We start from the raw sequence: 17,299 nt of genomic DNA, 5'->3' as shown, positions 1-17,299 counted from the left end.
TATTGAATTCTCATAAAATTATGAAGGAAAATTTTTGTATTTCAACAACACGACTTATAAACAATAATTATCTAGCTTCTTGGACTATGCCTGGAAGACAACCAGAGTCTTTTGATTAATTACATTTTTCTAATTTTAAATACATCATTAATTTGAATGTTTACAATAGAAAGTTCTTTAGTTTTTTTAAATTGGTGGGAAGAAAAATATTTTGAATTTTTTGAAAAGAAAAATAAAAAATCCACTAGAAAAATACGCTAAGTCAATTAGGGAAAAGAAACAATCTTTAAAAAATCAAAATTAAAAAAATTTCTTCAAAACATTACAATTGTAATTTAATATTTTTAGAATGGAGGCAACCCCATTATATCTCATTGCACAAAAATTAACATACATTACATTATTCTTTATGACTTTTAATTTTTTGATTAGCGAGACAATTATTTGAATTTTTTGAAAAGAAAAATAGTAAAACCACTAGCAGAAATATGATAAGCCAATTAGAAAAAAGAAACAACATTTTATAAATTAAAAATTAAAAAAAAGTTGTGGAAACATTACAATTGTAATTTAATATTTTTAGGTTGCAGGCAAACTAATAGTAGAAAATGATGTGAAAACATAAGTCTCTGCCTATATAGGCTGGACTAATAATCAAAAGTCTGCTGAAGTGGCATCCTGACTCAAATGCATACACGTCTACAAGCTGAGTTATTTATTGAACCAAGTCTGTTTGCTTACCCCACAAAATGAAAGTTTGTAGTTTATTCATGAAACCCGACACATATTCAGCCACCTCCCGTCAAATTACTTTTTATTGACAAATATATCAAGATTCTAAACCATTGTTCGCACTTCGACCCACCAACACAGCTGTTCATTATTTTGATCAAAATGGATTTCTGTCTAAAGACGGTAAGAATATATTGTAACCATGTCTATCAAACTGTTGGAGACGAAGAAACCAGTTTTGTCAGTGCCAAGTCTTCGTATCCATATAAACCAGTTTTGTAAGTGCCGTTCAAAGCCTTTATATATATACATTTCTAAGTCACTATCGTCTTCTGAATATATGGAAAAGTATCTGCAGCTTATCTAGTCATATCAAATGCAAGTGTCTTTCCACAATTGAAGAGACAACAGGTATGAATTAAACCATAGCACGAATATTTTCTTCTCCTTGTCGTGTATAATTAACTTCAGATGTTCAATCAATCAACTGAAAGTTAGTATTTGAAATATAGGTCATTCCCTGTTGTAGTTTGACATCAATGACATCCTTAACCGATGCCAACAAAGGGCAGTGAAGAAGTTCCATTCACTTTGGCTTGAAAGGAATAAGTAAGAGATCAACATCAATCATATCGCCCACTGCATTAAGAAAATAATTTGTGTCTTGATTCCATAGATGAAATACACAGTTACTGAGTCTTCCCATCAGGTCTCACCTAGACTATGCGAATCAGGCGATTACTTGGCTGTCGAGTCTCCTCGACTCATCCAAGGTCTCTGCCTATAGACTTGTCAATTCTAGGTAAGACTTATCAATTCTTGTAACACTGGTGAAATAACAAGAAACAAATGGCTTCGTATTTCAATGGTATAAGAGGATCAACCTAAGAAGAATGAATATTTTAGTCATCTAGTTTATTGATGAAGCATATCAATTTCCCCTAAGGGTTGAGGAAAAGTTGAACTGAAGATTTCAGACCAACAGAAACAAGAGAGGAAGAGGAGGCAGATTTTCAAGAGGTGGGAATGAAGGAGGCAGAAGAGGGAACTCATAAATATATGTTAATCATAAGGAAACTCAGAAAGAAAACACAGTGGCAGATTTGATAATTACCAAAGAGGCCATAGTTGGTATTGGAGAGGCAGTGGAAGATCATTTGGAGATATCATTCATTTCAAACTTTCAAGTGTAGAGGTGATGAACATAATGCACTTGAGCATAATTAGTCACAAGGAGAGTATGACAGAGATCTGGATGAACCACAATAATAGCTCATTCAAATGAGAATTGTTTTTCTAATAGTGAACAAGTATACTACAGAAAGATTTTGGGAAGCTCATGTGAGGATGTTAGTATGCATTTTGAGTTGGGATTACGTTGGACTCAAAGGGGACGTTCTTCTGTTTTTGTAGTCATTGATATATTATTCAAAGATGGCAGATGTCATAGCTTGTAAGAATACTAATGATATGGTACACAGACTAACCACTGTCCAAGGGAATTCAATTTTTTTAACCTACATGGGTCTCCTATAAGCATTGCGTCAGAAAGGGATGTGAACTTTGTTGAATACTGTTTGGAGAGCATCATAGAAGAAGATAAACACAGATCTGAAGTTTAGTTTGGCATATCATCCACAAATAGATGGAAAGTTGTAAACAAGAGTTAAGAATTTTGTTAAGATGTTTATTAGGTGAGAAATTGATAAGCTGGGATTTAATGTAATTGCAAGCTGAATTCTCTTATGATAACTTAGTGAATAGCAGTATTGGAAGAAAACCTTTAGGGTCCGTTTGGTTCGTGGAATTGTAGAAATTAGGATTTCTACAAATCTTGGTTTTGCCAAATCAAGGTTTTGCAAATCTTCATTCTTATTTTTGGGATTTTACTTGAACTGTTTGTTTCACTCAGAAGATGTGTGTGAAGACACATTTTTATGCGTAAACTTGGAGTTGAAGGCAGACTTCAAAAAGTAGTTCAATCTATTGTTTTTAAACTCCTCAAAAAACATAACCAAGTTTTGATTTTCAATTCCTACTTGCTAGTAGGAAGTCGGAAAACCTGATTTTGAGACAAAATTGGAAGTTGCAAATTCCAATTCCAATTTGCCAATTTTGAAACAAACGCAAAAATTTTCAAATCCGGGTTATGAAAAAGCCAATTCCTGTCATCTTCCACGAAATAAACGGACCCTTAAGGTTATATGCGGACACAATCCAAGAAATGTTTTTGAACCAAGAAATTTTATTTTAGATCACAGAAAAAAGTGTTTTAGTTTTAACATATGTAGAATACATGACAAAATTACATCAGAAAGTTAAGCGGCATTTAGAGAAGATTAATTAGAAAGACAAAGGGAGTGCTGATCAAAGAAAAATGAAGACAGTATTTCCACAAGGAACCTACAACAAACCAAAGATGAAGAAGTTTGGATCTTGTAGGATTCTTAAGAAATTCAATTCTAGAAGTGCATATTAAGTGGAATTACTTGATCATTTTTGTATCTTACTTGTATTCAGTAGTGCTAGTCTTTCTGAACATTATGAAGGGAATTAAGAATCCGATCTAGTAATAAATTTGGAAGTATTAGTACCTACATGATGTTTAGAAGAATTTGAAGAGATGCACGATCATAGAATTGAGGAAAACACAAGAAATGGGTTGTCTGCATTATACTTGGTTATCTAGATTTTTATGTGAAGATTTTTGTATTTCACTTGTGTTTAATATTGCTGATCTTTATGAATAGTATGAAGGGAATTGAGAACCCAACTAGTAATAAATTTGGAAGTATCAATACCTACTGGAAGGATGGAAGGAATTTATGAGATACATAATCATGGAATGGGGAAAAACACAAGAACAGGTAGTATGAAGAATACTCAGTGAAATGGAAAGACAAACTACTTGACTATTCTACTTGGCTATATAGAGTCGAGATTGATTGAGCTCAACTTAGTGAGGGAGCTCAACTTATTTTGTTGTTACCTAGAGTGTTTGATGCATGACCATTTGGGGTGTAAGTGATTTTGCATCAACCAAAAAAATATTTTTTGAAAATTTGTTTGTTTTGTAGGCACTCTATTGATTTTCTAGGTGTACAATAGTTGACTAAGTCAAGTTTGAGGCTTTACATATCACCATATTCAATTTTCAAGACGCATAATCTCATAATAGAAATTTTAAGCATAAGTTTATCATTAGAAGAGACACAAGTTGCTGTAGATAATTATAATAGGTTGCAGTTGGCATCATGCATTCTATTGTGTATTTAGAACCTTAAATTTGATTTCTTTGTGGTATCGATCACCACAAATATGTTGTTCGTCTAAGGAAATTAATTGAGACTTACACTAGATATTGCAATGTTGCAAAAATTTGAAACTTGTGGCAATTTTTAATGTTATCTACTTTGCTATAGGTCCTAGCACAAGTTATATATAGAATTACATTACATTTGGAGACTCCTAGCTCATTGGGGATAGTGATACACATTATCAATGCGCTGACATGCTACACTAGGTTTGTGCTTAGGAGTGTGGATTGCACTATCAACCACCACATTGCCTTCTATGTAAGAGAAGTCTGATATAGATAAGGACAGATTGAATAGATGAAAGAGAGACTGAACAAATCTTGAGATAGATGAGGAGGATAGAAGACAAAGAATGCAGAATAATCTAGTTAAGAGTCTATTAAAGAGGAAATACATTAAGTGAGATCATGTAATATAGTTTGATCTATTGTCATTCATGACTAGTAAAGAAAATGGCATGGGTTGCAAGGCTGGACAATCCTGAATTGGCCCCTGCAACCTTGACTACATTAACAATGTGCTGAGAGATCATTTTGAAGTTAACGAGAGACATGCAATGCCAGAGCATTGGCCTGAATTTTGCCGAGATTTTCATAACTTTGTGGGGAGATGCTAAATGAACTAGATCACTTAGGGTGTGGCACAAAAATATAGCTGTACAAATCTTTGTATGCCAGGCATAACCATGGGAGAACTAGTACATAGATTGTCCTTGGGTTACCATAAATGCAAAGAAGTAACAATTTGATTTTTGTGATTGTGAAATGTTTTGAATGAAGTTGCCATTCGGGTTTGGATATGAGAACTCAATACGTGGGTACTTGGATTTTTTTTTTTTTTTTCGCATTTTGGTATGTATGGGTATGTCTCTCTCTCTTTCTCTCTCTCTCTCTCTCTCTCTCTACACCCACACACACAAAACAATAAGAGAAATATACAAAATTGTAAAACTAAATCATCTCATAGTATGATGCTTGATCATTGATCAATGTCAAATGCCAAAGATACTAAAAATTTAAATACTTGATCATTGATCTATGCTCATGATTATAATGAAAACCATTGCATTGAATTACCTATAACAAAATGAAAATGTAGTTCATGAAACTAGATTAAATGTTCTTCAGTCATCATAGGGATTATCAAAAAAATAATCTATGGAATTTTCAGCAGCTACATATTACAACATTTTAGAGTTAGGAATCAAATATAATAAAAGAAATGTAACATTCCGTTTTCTTGGGTCTAAATTAACAACTAACATTCTCAAAGAATTTATAGATAATACTTCATTTTCATAGGAAGACAGTTAAATCAGTTTCATTCATATGAAAAAGATTTACGGTTAAAATTAGTTAAACAAAATTTCTTAGCGAAGAGTTGAAAACACTATCATTGAAATTACTATAGAAGTTAAAATCCACATACCATGAAATTTGAGATCGCAATCAAACTAAGGATACTTCTGTAACCACCTGGGTTAGTCCACAAATACCACTATAACAATATCACATGACTACCATCTAAAACCGCTATCTCAAAATCAAATAATGATTATGATTAAATACCACTATATTTAAAATTAGGGCATCACATTCCACTATATCAATTAGGGCATTGATTACCATTGGATCGTTTAGGCTTTCAGATACCACAGTATCATTTAGGGCTTTCAATTACCACTGGATCATTTAGGGCTTTCAGATACCATGGTATTAATTAGGGCTCTAGATACCACTGAATCATTCCTTTCCTTTTGATTTCTCAATTGTGGTATTAACATAAAATTAAAAGATATGCTCATATTTGATTTTCATATAAATGAAAAGCAATCCATAAATCTATCTTTTGCATCTAAGTGTAAAATAACTGTAACAATGAAATAACTCAATTAGTCTTACCTTCTCTTATATAAAAGTGTTAATACCTGTTTTTCGATAAACAATTGAATGCATAGCTTATCTTTGTCTGAGGCACGTCCGACATCTTGGGGAGAGGTGAAACATTGTCAGGGGCTTAACCACCCAACCTCGGACCTTAACTTATTCCCTACACAATCTCTTAACAAGAAAGGCCCTCCCTACCTGAAATCAGATTTGGAACATCTGTCATCTACTGAGCATCCTGGTATTTTAAACACATCATATGACATGACAGCAGGAGAAACAATTAATAGGATCCATGCATGAGCTATTAATTAATTATTTCTTAAATATTAATATCTGATTTCACTCTTGGTTCTTTGCAGATTAACTCCACCTCTTCACCATTTCATGGCTTCTTTGCTGGTGAATCCTAGGTGCCTGAAAGATTATGATCATTTTGAGTATTATTTACACCTCTTCACCATTCTCATGGCCTCATTGTTGGTGAATTCCTCGGTGTCTATAAGATTATAACCATTCTATTTTCATTTACACCTCTTCACGATTTCATGGCTTCATCGCCTGGTGAAACCCAGACGTTAAAGATTCTAAGAAAAATCTGTTCTTTATTTCAACAAAAATAAGAGCATGTTTATTGATATTGATTAAAAATACTCATTACAGTTTCAAATCGATTTCATAATGATGCTTTGATTTTACAGAGATAAAACTAAAAATTCTCAATGGCTCAATGAAATGTAAGAGACCATCAGCAAGGTATTTGTATCAAACCAAATATGTTTGGCTGCATTCGGTCTGCTACTTTAAAAAGGATGACTTATGATATTCGAATGCATGAAAAGTATCATTCATAGTCCTAGCAAGTATGTTCAGTTGCAGTTAGACTTATGCTCTGGAAAAGAAGGAAATTCAAATACATATGTTTTACTATACATATTTCTAACATTGGAAAAACCAGCAACAGTCAGTCTTATATTCATGGAAGAAGGAAATTATATGAATTGCAATGCATAAAACCATGACCGGAGATTGGCCTGAAGTTTGTTAGGATGTGGCTCCTCTCATCCTTGGCCGGAACTCCTGTAGGGAAATTCTTTTTACCCGCTAGCTTGGGCTCTTGGCTTAAGTAATCAGCGATGGCGGAATAAGGGAAGATCAGTGTATTACTGACTGTGCAAAACGGATTGTAATGGCTTGGCTGGAAATGTGAATCAGGGCTCAGTATGCTTATCACGGAAAAAGGGAAAACATATCAATCAAAGAGAGAATGAAGTTGCTTGGTCAAAACACAAAACACGACTCTCTTAAAGACTAGTCAAGACTCCTTGGCTTCGTTCGGTTATCAAGAAAACTATTCGAATACATCATAAATTCGAATTTTGAAAAGGAGACAAATAAAGAAGGAAAAGAAATAAGGAGGAATTGAAGAGTTTAAAATTCATTTTATTATTATAATATGCTCTTATATACGTTCACATAATTATATTGAAGAAGTGACATCATTAGATTATATTATTATAATTTATTGGTGCCATTTCATTTTTATATTTATGTGTTTGTATTTAACTATTTATTATAATGATAGAATAAGAAAATTTAATAGTGAATCTCTAAAGGTATGAATTATATTTTAATTTAGATTATTTTATGTCTTTATTAAATTGTTTCCTTAATAGCTCATGTAGGTCCCATAGATGTATCCTGTTTCACGCTAGATCTTCAACTCATTTGTCCAGTGATGGTGATGCTCCTACCCAATTCTTTTTTGACAATGCTTCCACCCCTTTGACATGCTTTCTACAAGGAAATTCTCCACAATTAAATTATCATAATAAATTATTTAGTTATAAATAATCACAATGGTTAACCATCTTCTCAATTCCATGAATTCGTGATTAATGATCAACTAGCATGTTATCTTCACTTGAAATTATAACAACTAACTATTTTATCATTTTCATAGGATCATAACAAATTAAACTGCCAATTGACTTAATGTGAACCTCAATGGCTATATTTCAAATTAGGTCAAAAATTGGAATGTAACAAGAAATCTTTTTAACTTTGGGTTGTGGGTTCTCACGGTTTTGCTCGGGTTCTTAGTGGGTGTGCCTAAGATTGTGCTGGGTACGCAAAGGGTGTATGCCCACCATTGTGGGTACTCATGAGTTCACTTAGGTATTCAGTGGGTGCACTTGGGTTCATATTGGGTATGCAAAGGGTGTGTGCCCAACATTGTGGGTACTCACAGGTTGACGAGTGCGCAAATCCATGAGTACCCATAGTGTTGTGCGCACCCAACATGGACCCACAAGTGAACTCGTACCGGGTTCGCACCCCTAACCATTTGAGGGCTCAAGGTGTGAGCTTGATAACTTAGGTTTAAAAAGATGATGCATTTCATTCCTTGCAAGCAAATGATGGATCCATCAAGGGTGGAAGTTTGCTCTTTCGTGGTAGGTACACCCGACATGCACGCCCACCATTGTGGGTACTCACAAGTTCGCTTGGGTACTCAGTGGGTGGGCCAGGGTTCGTACTGGGTATGCAAAGGGCATGTGCCCAACATTGTGGGTACTCATGGGTTCATGAGTGCACGAATCTGTGAGTATCCATAGTGTTGTGTGCACCCAACATAGACCCACATGTGAACTCAAATCGGGTTCACACCCCAAACTTGGTTTGAGGGCTCAGGGTGCGAGCCCAATAACTTAGGTTTTACAAGATGGTGCATTTCATTCCTTATAAGAAAATGATGGATCCATCAAGGGTGGAAAGCTTGCTTTTTCGTGCTGGGTACACACGGGGTGCACGCCCACCATTGTGGGTACTTACGAGTTCGCTCGGGTATGCAAAGGATGTGTGCCCAACATTGTGGGTACTCATGGGTTCACGAGTGTGTGAATTCGTGAGTACCCATAGAGTTGTGCACAACCAACACGGACCCATAGGTGAAGCTGTTCTGGGTTCCCACCTTGAACTCAGTTTGAGGGCTCAGGGTGTGAGCCCAATAACTTAGGTTTAAAAGATGGTGCATTTCATTCCTTGCAAGCAATGATGGATCCATCAAGTGTGGAAAGTTTGCTCTTCAATGAGGTCGTGCAATTACATGGATTACCATAGAGTATTACTTTTTATAGAGAAAATTTCTCTTCAATGAGGTGGAGTTTTTGCATGGATTACTAGAGTATTACTTTAGACAGAGATACAATACTCCTCCACCATTTCTAGTGAACACTATGGAAGAAATGTTGCGAATAGTTGACCTACAGTTCAACACATTATTTGTAGACAAATGGTCAAAATAAGGGTAACAATTGAAACCTTGGAAGGTATGGCCACACAATTGAACTCCATGCTGGTACAAATTGAATTTATATATAGAAACTTAGTGAAAAAGTCAATTAGCGGAACACCTTATTAGATAGTGAATGGAGCATCACCAAGGGGTGTCACTAAATTGTTGAAGGTGCGAGGAAGGCACCATAGCACAAATTTTGAAGATCTCTTTCAACACATGTATGAGATACACACACAAGTCACAAAGTAATTGGAGATGATAAGTCTCAAATACAACATAGACAAATGTTTGAGAGGAGTAAGATTTTCTCTTAAAGGGAGTTAATTATGGAATGATTGAGGAGAGGATGGTTTCCATAGAGAACTAATGTAGGACCACTCTGATACCACTTGACAAAGGTATGCTCTGATACCACTTGATGAAGGTATGCTCTGATACCACTGACAAAGGGCCACACCACCTTTACCAACTCATGACAAAGAATGCAACAAGATCTCTCAAGATCCAATCCAAACCCAAGCTAGTCCAGATCCACACTCTGGTAGAAACCTCTGAGATCTCAACTTGTGCTCGCGAGCCACCAAGCAACCTCCTTGTTTCTAAACCGCAGTCACTAGCTCTTCTCCAACCTAATCCAAGATCCAAGTGTAAACTGCCTCACATTCGGCGCTCTGTCTACACACTCACAAGTCCATCACAATCCTGCTGTAAACTGCCTCACATTCGGCGCTCTGTTCACAGACTCAGGAAAACTCACTCTTCACTTTCTCCTTCTCTTTCACACCTTGAAGCCTTCCAAGCTTCCCAAGCTTCCACTTCTTGAGCTTCTCCTTGAGCTTCTACTCCTCAAGCTTCCCCCTTGAGCTCCTTCTTGAGCTTGATTTAGAAATGCTCATATGCCTTGCTTAAATAGGCACTTACCACCCCATGCATGACTTATCCACAACCTTCTAGAATTCCTCCACAACCTTTTACAACTTCCACAACCTTCTTCATCTTCCACAACCTTCTACAACTTCCAAAACTTTGTACAATATTCATAACTTTCTAGAATTCTTCCCACACACCTCGATAAATGGAATGACAACCATTTATTTTTTATTTTTTCTATTATGCCACCAATGCACCTCGAAAATAGAAATCCCCTTTTCCTTTCTTTTGTCGTTTTTCTCTTTTTTTTATTTATTTATTTATTTCTCCTCTAATTTTCGTCACTTTCTCTCTCCTCCAGAATTTTTTTTTTTTTTCAAATTTTTTTTTTTTTCAATAATTTTTCCATGCAAGATGCTCCTGCATCATACACACACAAGTCACAAAGTAATTGGAGATAATAAGTCTCAAATACAACATAGACAAATGTTTGAGAGGAGTAAGATTTTCTCTTAAAGGGAGTTAATTATGGAATGATTGAGGAAAGGATGGTTTCCATAGAGAACTAAGATAAGTGAAACCCAAGAATATTTTGTTAGGCAAAATAAAGTTGAGATGCATATGAAATTGAGTTGCTAGGAGGATTTGATATCTTGTCATTATGCAATTTGTTTGTTTATTCTTTATTCTTTTGATTTGAAAAATGAAGTGACTAAATAAATACAGTTTTAGGCTTATATTGATTGTAAAAGACAAATGTATAAAGTGCATTCATAAGAAAATTTGGTAGAGCATAAGAATAACTTATTCATTGTTAGGGTAAGGGGCTAGAAGAAGATGGTTGTGTGGATTATGTGCAAGAAAAATTGAATCAAGCATTTCTGACATCATTTTGAGCTCTTGGTTCACAATTTCACTTTTTGAATAAATTTGATGTAGGCACATCTAAGTTCTTGCACTACATAGTAGATTAGTTGCATTATCAATTTGTTTTGTGCATTTTGTAATTTAGCTTGCAGTTTTAATTGCATTTAGGAGCTAATGCAAACTACAAGATTACTGTAAAGGCCATTGATGATGTTATTAGTGCTGCATGAGGCACTTTGGCTAAAGCTAACTCTTACCTAAACGCTTATGGAGCCACATAGAGTTGAATGTGCCACCATGGTATCATTTGTTAGCACACAAGCTTGGGAAGGCCCTATAGGATTGATTCCTCTCAGTGGAACGTGAATATTAAGTCTTTATCTGGTTGAAAAGTGGTAAATGATTTGTTTGTTACATCATACTCTCAAGAATGTTTACAAGTTTCAAAGTGGTATTCAAAACGGTATGGTGGATGTGGAAGTGTTAGGTTTCTTCAAACTTTAGTTATAAGTTTGTAATGTAGCTATGACTATACTATGCAAACTTTGTGAGTACTTTCTCAGTTGTAGAGTACTTTAATTATTTTCCTTGGCGAGTATTTACAAGTGTAACTCATCAGTTTTTATAGAGGCAGGAAAAATGTGGGTAAAAATGCCAATTTTTTTATAAAACCACACATTTTCTCTTGGATGTCAATTTTTAATTTTTAACATTTTGTAATTGACTTTTGCAAACAACTATGTTTTGTCAAGAAATTTTAATTTTTTGTACTTTCCAAGTTGCCAAGTTTTTGCATAGTTTTTGTTAAATATTTGCCACGTCTGCAAACTATGGCTATGACTTTTTCAGTTCTTGCATTTGTGTGAAGATCCATAAAAGTGAAACAACATGAAATATTGCAATCTACCACTCTTAGCGATTTTTACCTCTGAAAAGTAGCAACTTTAATCAATAAATCACCCAAATGATTTTTTACGGTAATTTGAAAAGATAATGAAAATTGCAATTTAATTGAATGCAATTTTGAGCTGGCTAGACAGTTTTCAATTCTTGAAAAAGGTTTTACTTGTATTTGTCAAGCATTTTTTGCATTTGTTTGCAACTTCAGATGGTGGCTAAATTTTCACGGCTTTATTATTATTTAAAACTACTCTCGATGTTTTCTTACCTATGGGATAAATGGGCTTTTTTTTTTAGCTTTAATTTATCCAATTTTTAACTTTTTAATTTTTCATTTTCTAACATTCATTTAAGTAATGATAAATTTATTTAATTAAATAAACAAATGAATGTTTTAATTTTTTAAAGTAAAAGCACACAAATATATTATTTATTTTAAATAAATATTATTATTTATTTATTCTAAATAAATATTATTAATGTTTTATTTATGTTTGGAATCTCATCCAGTTCCAAGATTATGAGTTTTGTAGGCCAGCTGAGTTTTACAACTATGATTTGTGCATTTCTATTCGAAAAATATAAAATTTGGCGGCTTCAACTTTACCTCAATATTTTAATGTCCTTCAAGTTTAATGACCTATTTCCATGACTATTGGCGCTCAGGATTTTTTGATAGAACTCTCTCATACTTGCCTAATTTCTTCAGAAGATGCGAACAAAATGAATTTGAAGACCTTTTTTTGTGATTACAGATCCTTTTGAAGCAAGTTACATGAAATAATAAATATCATAGAAGGATGCACAAAACATGAGTAAAGAGAAGAAGGGCAAATAGCATAAAGTTTGGGAAGATAAACAGTGTGGGAATGCCTTAAAATTGAAGATTTAAGACCTATTAGTATGTAGCTATACTGTGCTAAACTCTAAATTGTTCGACAGAGGGGCTAAACTCTCATTTTTTATTTTCTCTATGTATCTTAACTATCAAGTTATTAACTAGTAGGATAGTTGTGTGTAGCTATCATGTGCTAAACTCATGTTTTTATTTGCTCTCAGTATCTTGTGCTATTGAGATGACTTAAAATTCAAAAAGCAGAAGAATTTCCTCTTTATTTTTTGCATTTTTCTAAATTTTTGAAACTTCAGTTTTCCCAACTAAATTCTGATTTATGTTTTTAATAAATTTTAATCTATTTTTTGCCGATACGTTCTCCAATTTCTGCTGTTACGGGATAAAGTTGGCAGTTCGAATTTGGGTTTAGAGTCAGGTTGGGGGTTCAGGTTCAAAATTTGTTCAATTTTTTTAGGATGTGTTAGATTTCGTTTTTGGTTCATCTGTATGAAAACATATGTTTTTAAAAATATGTGTGTGCAATAAAAAATTAGTCTGTACACCACAATGCTAATAGTAAAGCAATATAGCAAAATACACCTTAATATCTATGTTCAAGTTCAATAGGATATAATTGCATCATTTAGCCATACATACAACACGAGATGCTTGGTCACATGCATGGAACATATTTCCATATCAAGGGGACAGTTTGAGAATGAAAGGAATCATCAAAAGAAAAGTTCAGTTATCTGAGTTTTTATTTTGTATTGGTTAGAGGATTTCTAACCAAGCTAGATCAGAATTTGAGATTCAAATTTTAAGCTCTAGATTCAAAGATATCATAGCTTTTTTCAAAGAAACCCCTCTATAATTGTCAATTTGGGATTTCTTTAAGCAAGTTTTCTTTTTCATTCACAAATGCACAAATGACATATAAACCATCCTTTTTGACCTTTTTAGTGGTTACTTTTAGGGTTGGGAACATCAAATAGACCAAATTAGGCAAAAAAACACACTTTAAAAAGTCAAAAAATAAAAATGTTTTGAGACCAATTTGACCTGGGTTCAGCTGCAGGGCAGCAAATTTTTCCAAAGTCACTCCAAATTCTGCCTGGGTTACTCTGACAGAATTATTGGCGAATTTGTGGCTCCACAGGCGAATTTGGGGAGAATTCGACAACGACCAGACATTCGTAAAGTTTTGAACCAGACTTTAAGGGTTGCTGGAGAGAATCTGGCAACTTAGTTATGGAAGATCAATAATAACTGTGAACATAAAAGTGGTAATTTCCCTCATATAGAAGTGGTGATGTTTGGGCAGAAGTCTTAGATAAAGTTCAGCACAAGAAGCTGAAGTGCCACAAATTTCTTAGTATAATTGGACCTGAGAGCAAGAACAGAGTGGTTCATAGCATGCTAGCATTAATCACAACTCATCAATGTCAGCACAAACAAAAAGCGAGAAAAAAGAAACAAAAGGCAAAGCATGTTTTTTCTGAATTAATGGGGTTGATCAGAAATCAATGGATCATGATAATTGGGAAATATATTTGGACTTGTAACTTTATTTTGGATAAAACAAGTGTGCATCAATTGAATTTTTTTTCTTTTTTAAAATGAATTTCTGTGTTTCTGAATGTGCTTATCAGCTAGAAAACTCTTTATCTTTTGGTTTCTTGAGTTATTCTGAAGAAAGATTTTTCCTGCTATGGTCCATATGCATGGTTGGGCATATAAGGGAATGGTTGTATCGGAGAAAATATCTACAAGTGGTCTGGTCGGGTTCCATACAATTTGGAGTTTGTCCAATAGGATATACAAATCTTCAAATAATATAGATTGTGTGTTTTCCCAATCCTTCATTTTTCTTCCTTGTTCTTGAGCTTTCAATGGGCAACTCTGGGTAATTGTTAAGCTGGTTTTTCTTTTGGCCCTTGCACAGTTTGTCACATCTACCAAAGAAGATTGGATAATGAGTTGTTTCACTTTCTTCATAATCATAGATGGAGTCCTAACTCTCTCTAATGGTTAGACGATCTATCTTTTTGCTTCATCAACTTTCTTTGCCATCATGGAGTGGCATTCCTCATATACTTTTATGATCATATCCACTTTTTATTTGGGAACGTTGCACCTGGGTGGTTTGACATACCTTATGGCAATGATAGAGTCTTGTCCAACTTATTTGATATCATTCTGAAAACCTTACTGCAGTTAGATCATTCACTGGGATGGAACTAGGTACAATAAAGACCAATGGCCTATTAAAAACTTTTAGGGAGTGAATTTATTAAAATTGACACCAGAGGTTAGTTGCCAACTCATTCTTTTACTATATTCTTGGAGGTTAAAATGTTTCTCTTTACAGGGCACCAATTAGATGCATGAGGTAAATGAATTAGTGGAAACGTTCTACAAGTCCCTTCGTGGAAAAGTTTCTAGAGACAATTATTTACATTATCTTGAAATCAACTATATTGGAAATAGCAGAGTTTGCTACCAGAGCAAAAAAAAAGTTGGGATTATCCAATTTTGTGGTGTAACTTCCTGATGGATTTTTCATGAACTACTCTGTAATTTAGATATTTCACATCTTTTTTGGATTTTGATTATACTTGAATATTTTACATCTTGAGTTTGTACACCTTATATATGTTGGTGTTGGAGTATCTTGGGATTATTTCCTATTTTGTTGTATTTTTGTGTGTGAAGAGCACACTATCATGTGTTAGTATGCAATTGTTTAGAGTCTTACTGAAAATGTACATAATAACTAAGGTTTTATGAACTCAATTTAACAGGCGAGAAGGTTGCTGGTTAAGCTTGATATCTACAGAAAATTCACCAATGCATTAGCAGTGGCTGTAATTGTTTCTGTAGCATGGATTGGATATGAGGTAATCTTTATAGCCCTTTTACATTTCATCTCATTTCCTTTGTTGGTTAGTTCTGTTAAATATATTCTGATCAAATTTATCGATAGCATTCACCACTGAATTGTCTTGTTATTGTGCATTTACAGCTTTCATCCATATCTACCTGATTCTGAATTCTGTTCTGATTTAGTTTCTGAAATTTGATTTTAACCTTTTGGTTTGGTTACTTTCTGAGTGCTTCTCTCGCTCTTACAGTTGTATTTCAAGGCAACTGATCCATTCAGTGAACGGTGGCAAAGTGCTTGGATTGTAGGTGCATTTTGGCATATAATTTCATTTGCTTTACTATGTGTCATCTGTGCACTTTGGGCTCCATCTCAAAATTCCACCAGGTAAGGTGCATTGTGGTCTGTGTTTCATGTCATCGCTCATATTTGCTTTTTCTCACCTAATATTACAGGTGATCCTAACAAAATAAATATGTTAACTATAGGCTTGTTAGGGGAAGCTGACATAATTTAGGAGGAATTAGTAGGTAAATACTCTACTCACTGTCTTGTGACACTGTTGTAAACAGGTATGCTTACTCGGATGACATTGGAGAAGAGTTTGGGGAAGAAGTGACCATGTCTCTGACAAAGCCAATAACAATGGCTGATAGTGATCTAAACAATCCCAAACTAGAAAAGGAGAAGAAAGAAGTGAGCACAGATGTTTTCAGCTTGAATGATGATACAGAAGATAAGAGGGAATAGATCACCTGTATACCAAGTCCCGAAGTACAAGAAGATTTATCTAGACAAGGCATTTCATGCAATTGAAGTTCCAATATGCTAACATCATGTTGAAGTTGGTCTGGACAAATTCACTTCTTGTCATATGAGCTAGTTGTCACTGAGTGAAGCTGCTCTTTTCCAGCTATTTGTTTACAAATAAATTTCTGAAGTAAACTTTGTTAACCCTAGACACATGTCTACAAAGTTATTTATAAGAGTTCGTTAGTTCCTTGTAACAAATCATTAATTGGACTTTATTTTGTACTTGATGTCATAGATTTCTATTTAGGAGTATCTGACTAGTTGGCCAGTAGAGAGATGATGGGAGAACCTAAGAGGCTGGGATGTGGGGGGGTTATAAGCTTCATCAACATTTTATTTGGCTTATTCATGATAGTCTTTTCATCCCATATGGCTATTGGAGATTAAAACTAGTATGTGACTTGAAGAATAAGATTCTGAATGAAGATATACACCAGAATTTCACTGTAGAGAAGATGTATTGTGGCGTATCAGATTTTCCTAAATTGCTATTTGATATTTCCAGTGATTTTCCATGCGGGATCTCTTTAATGATGCTAACAATGTACATCTTAGTGATTACATACTTGAATGTTCTATAAGTACAGTTGGTCTGCTGGACCTATTGAAGTTAAATCTCATAGAAGGTTGCCTCATAAATTATTCTAGCTTTGTGGTTATCTTGCTGCATGTTTCTGCTTTGAAGTTGGAAAATTTCACTAAACAAGAACTTATTTTAATTGAACCTTGGTTCTCAACCACAAAAAAATAATAATGTAGGTAAATATTTTGTTTGCAATCCATCTTGTTATCATATCGTTGTGAATGGAGTGCTATTTTATGAGTAGATCTTGGTTGCAATATGCTGCTAATTTCATCTTTTATTAATATAACGTGACTAGATTCTAGCAAGTA

General features: G+C 34.3%; 1 protein-coding gene across 1 annotated transcript in view; it reads left to right on the top strand.

The window, feature by feature from the left end:
- Nucleotides 1–17,044, top strand: part of LOC149556790 (uncharacterized) — a 35,062-nt gene extending 18,018 nt beyond the window's left edge. The window contains exons 3-5 of the mRNA XM_089831322.1: nt 15,513–15,608; nt 15,843–15,979; nt 16,165–17,044. Of these exons, the coding sequence (XP_089687448.1) occupies nt 15,513–15,608; nt 15,843–15,979; nt 16,165–16,342 (411 nt within the window). The 3' untranslated portion in view covers nt 16,343–17,044. The remainder of the gene's footprint in view (nt 1–15,512; nt 15,609–15,842; nt 15,980–16,164) is intronic.
- The last annotated feature ends 255 nt before the right edge of the window (nt 17,045–17,299 follow it).

The sequence above is a fragment of the Cupressus sempervirens genome, chromosome 5 (genome assembly GCF_028749045.1).
Source record: "Cupressus sempervirens isolate cs-2001-9-10 chromosome 5, ASM2874904v1, whole genome shotgun sequence".
NCBI classification, from domain to species: domain Eukaryota; kingdom Viridiplantae; phylum Streptophyta; class Pinopsida; order Cupressales; family Cupressaceae; genus Cupressus; species Cupressus sempervirens.
This window is presented reverse-complemented; position numbering and strand designations above follow the sequence as displayed.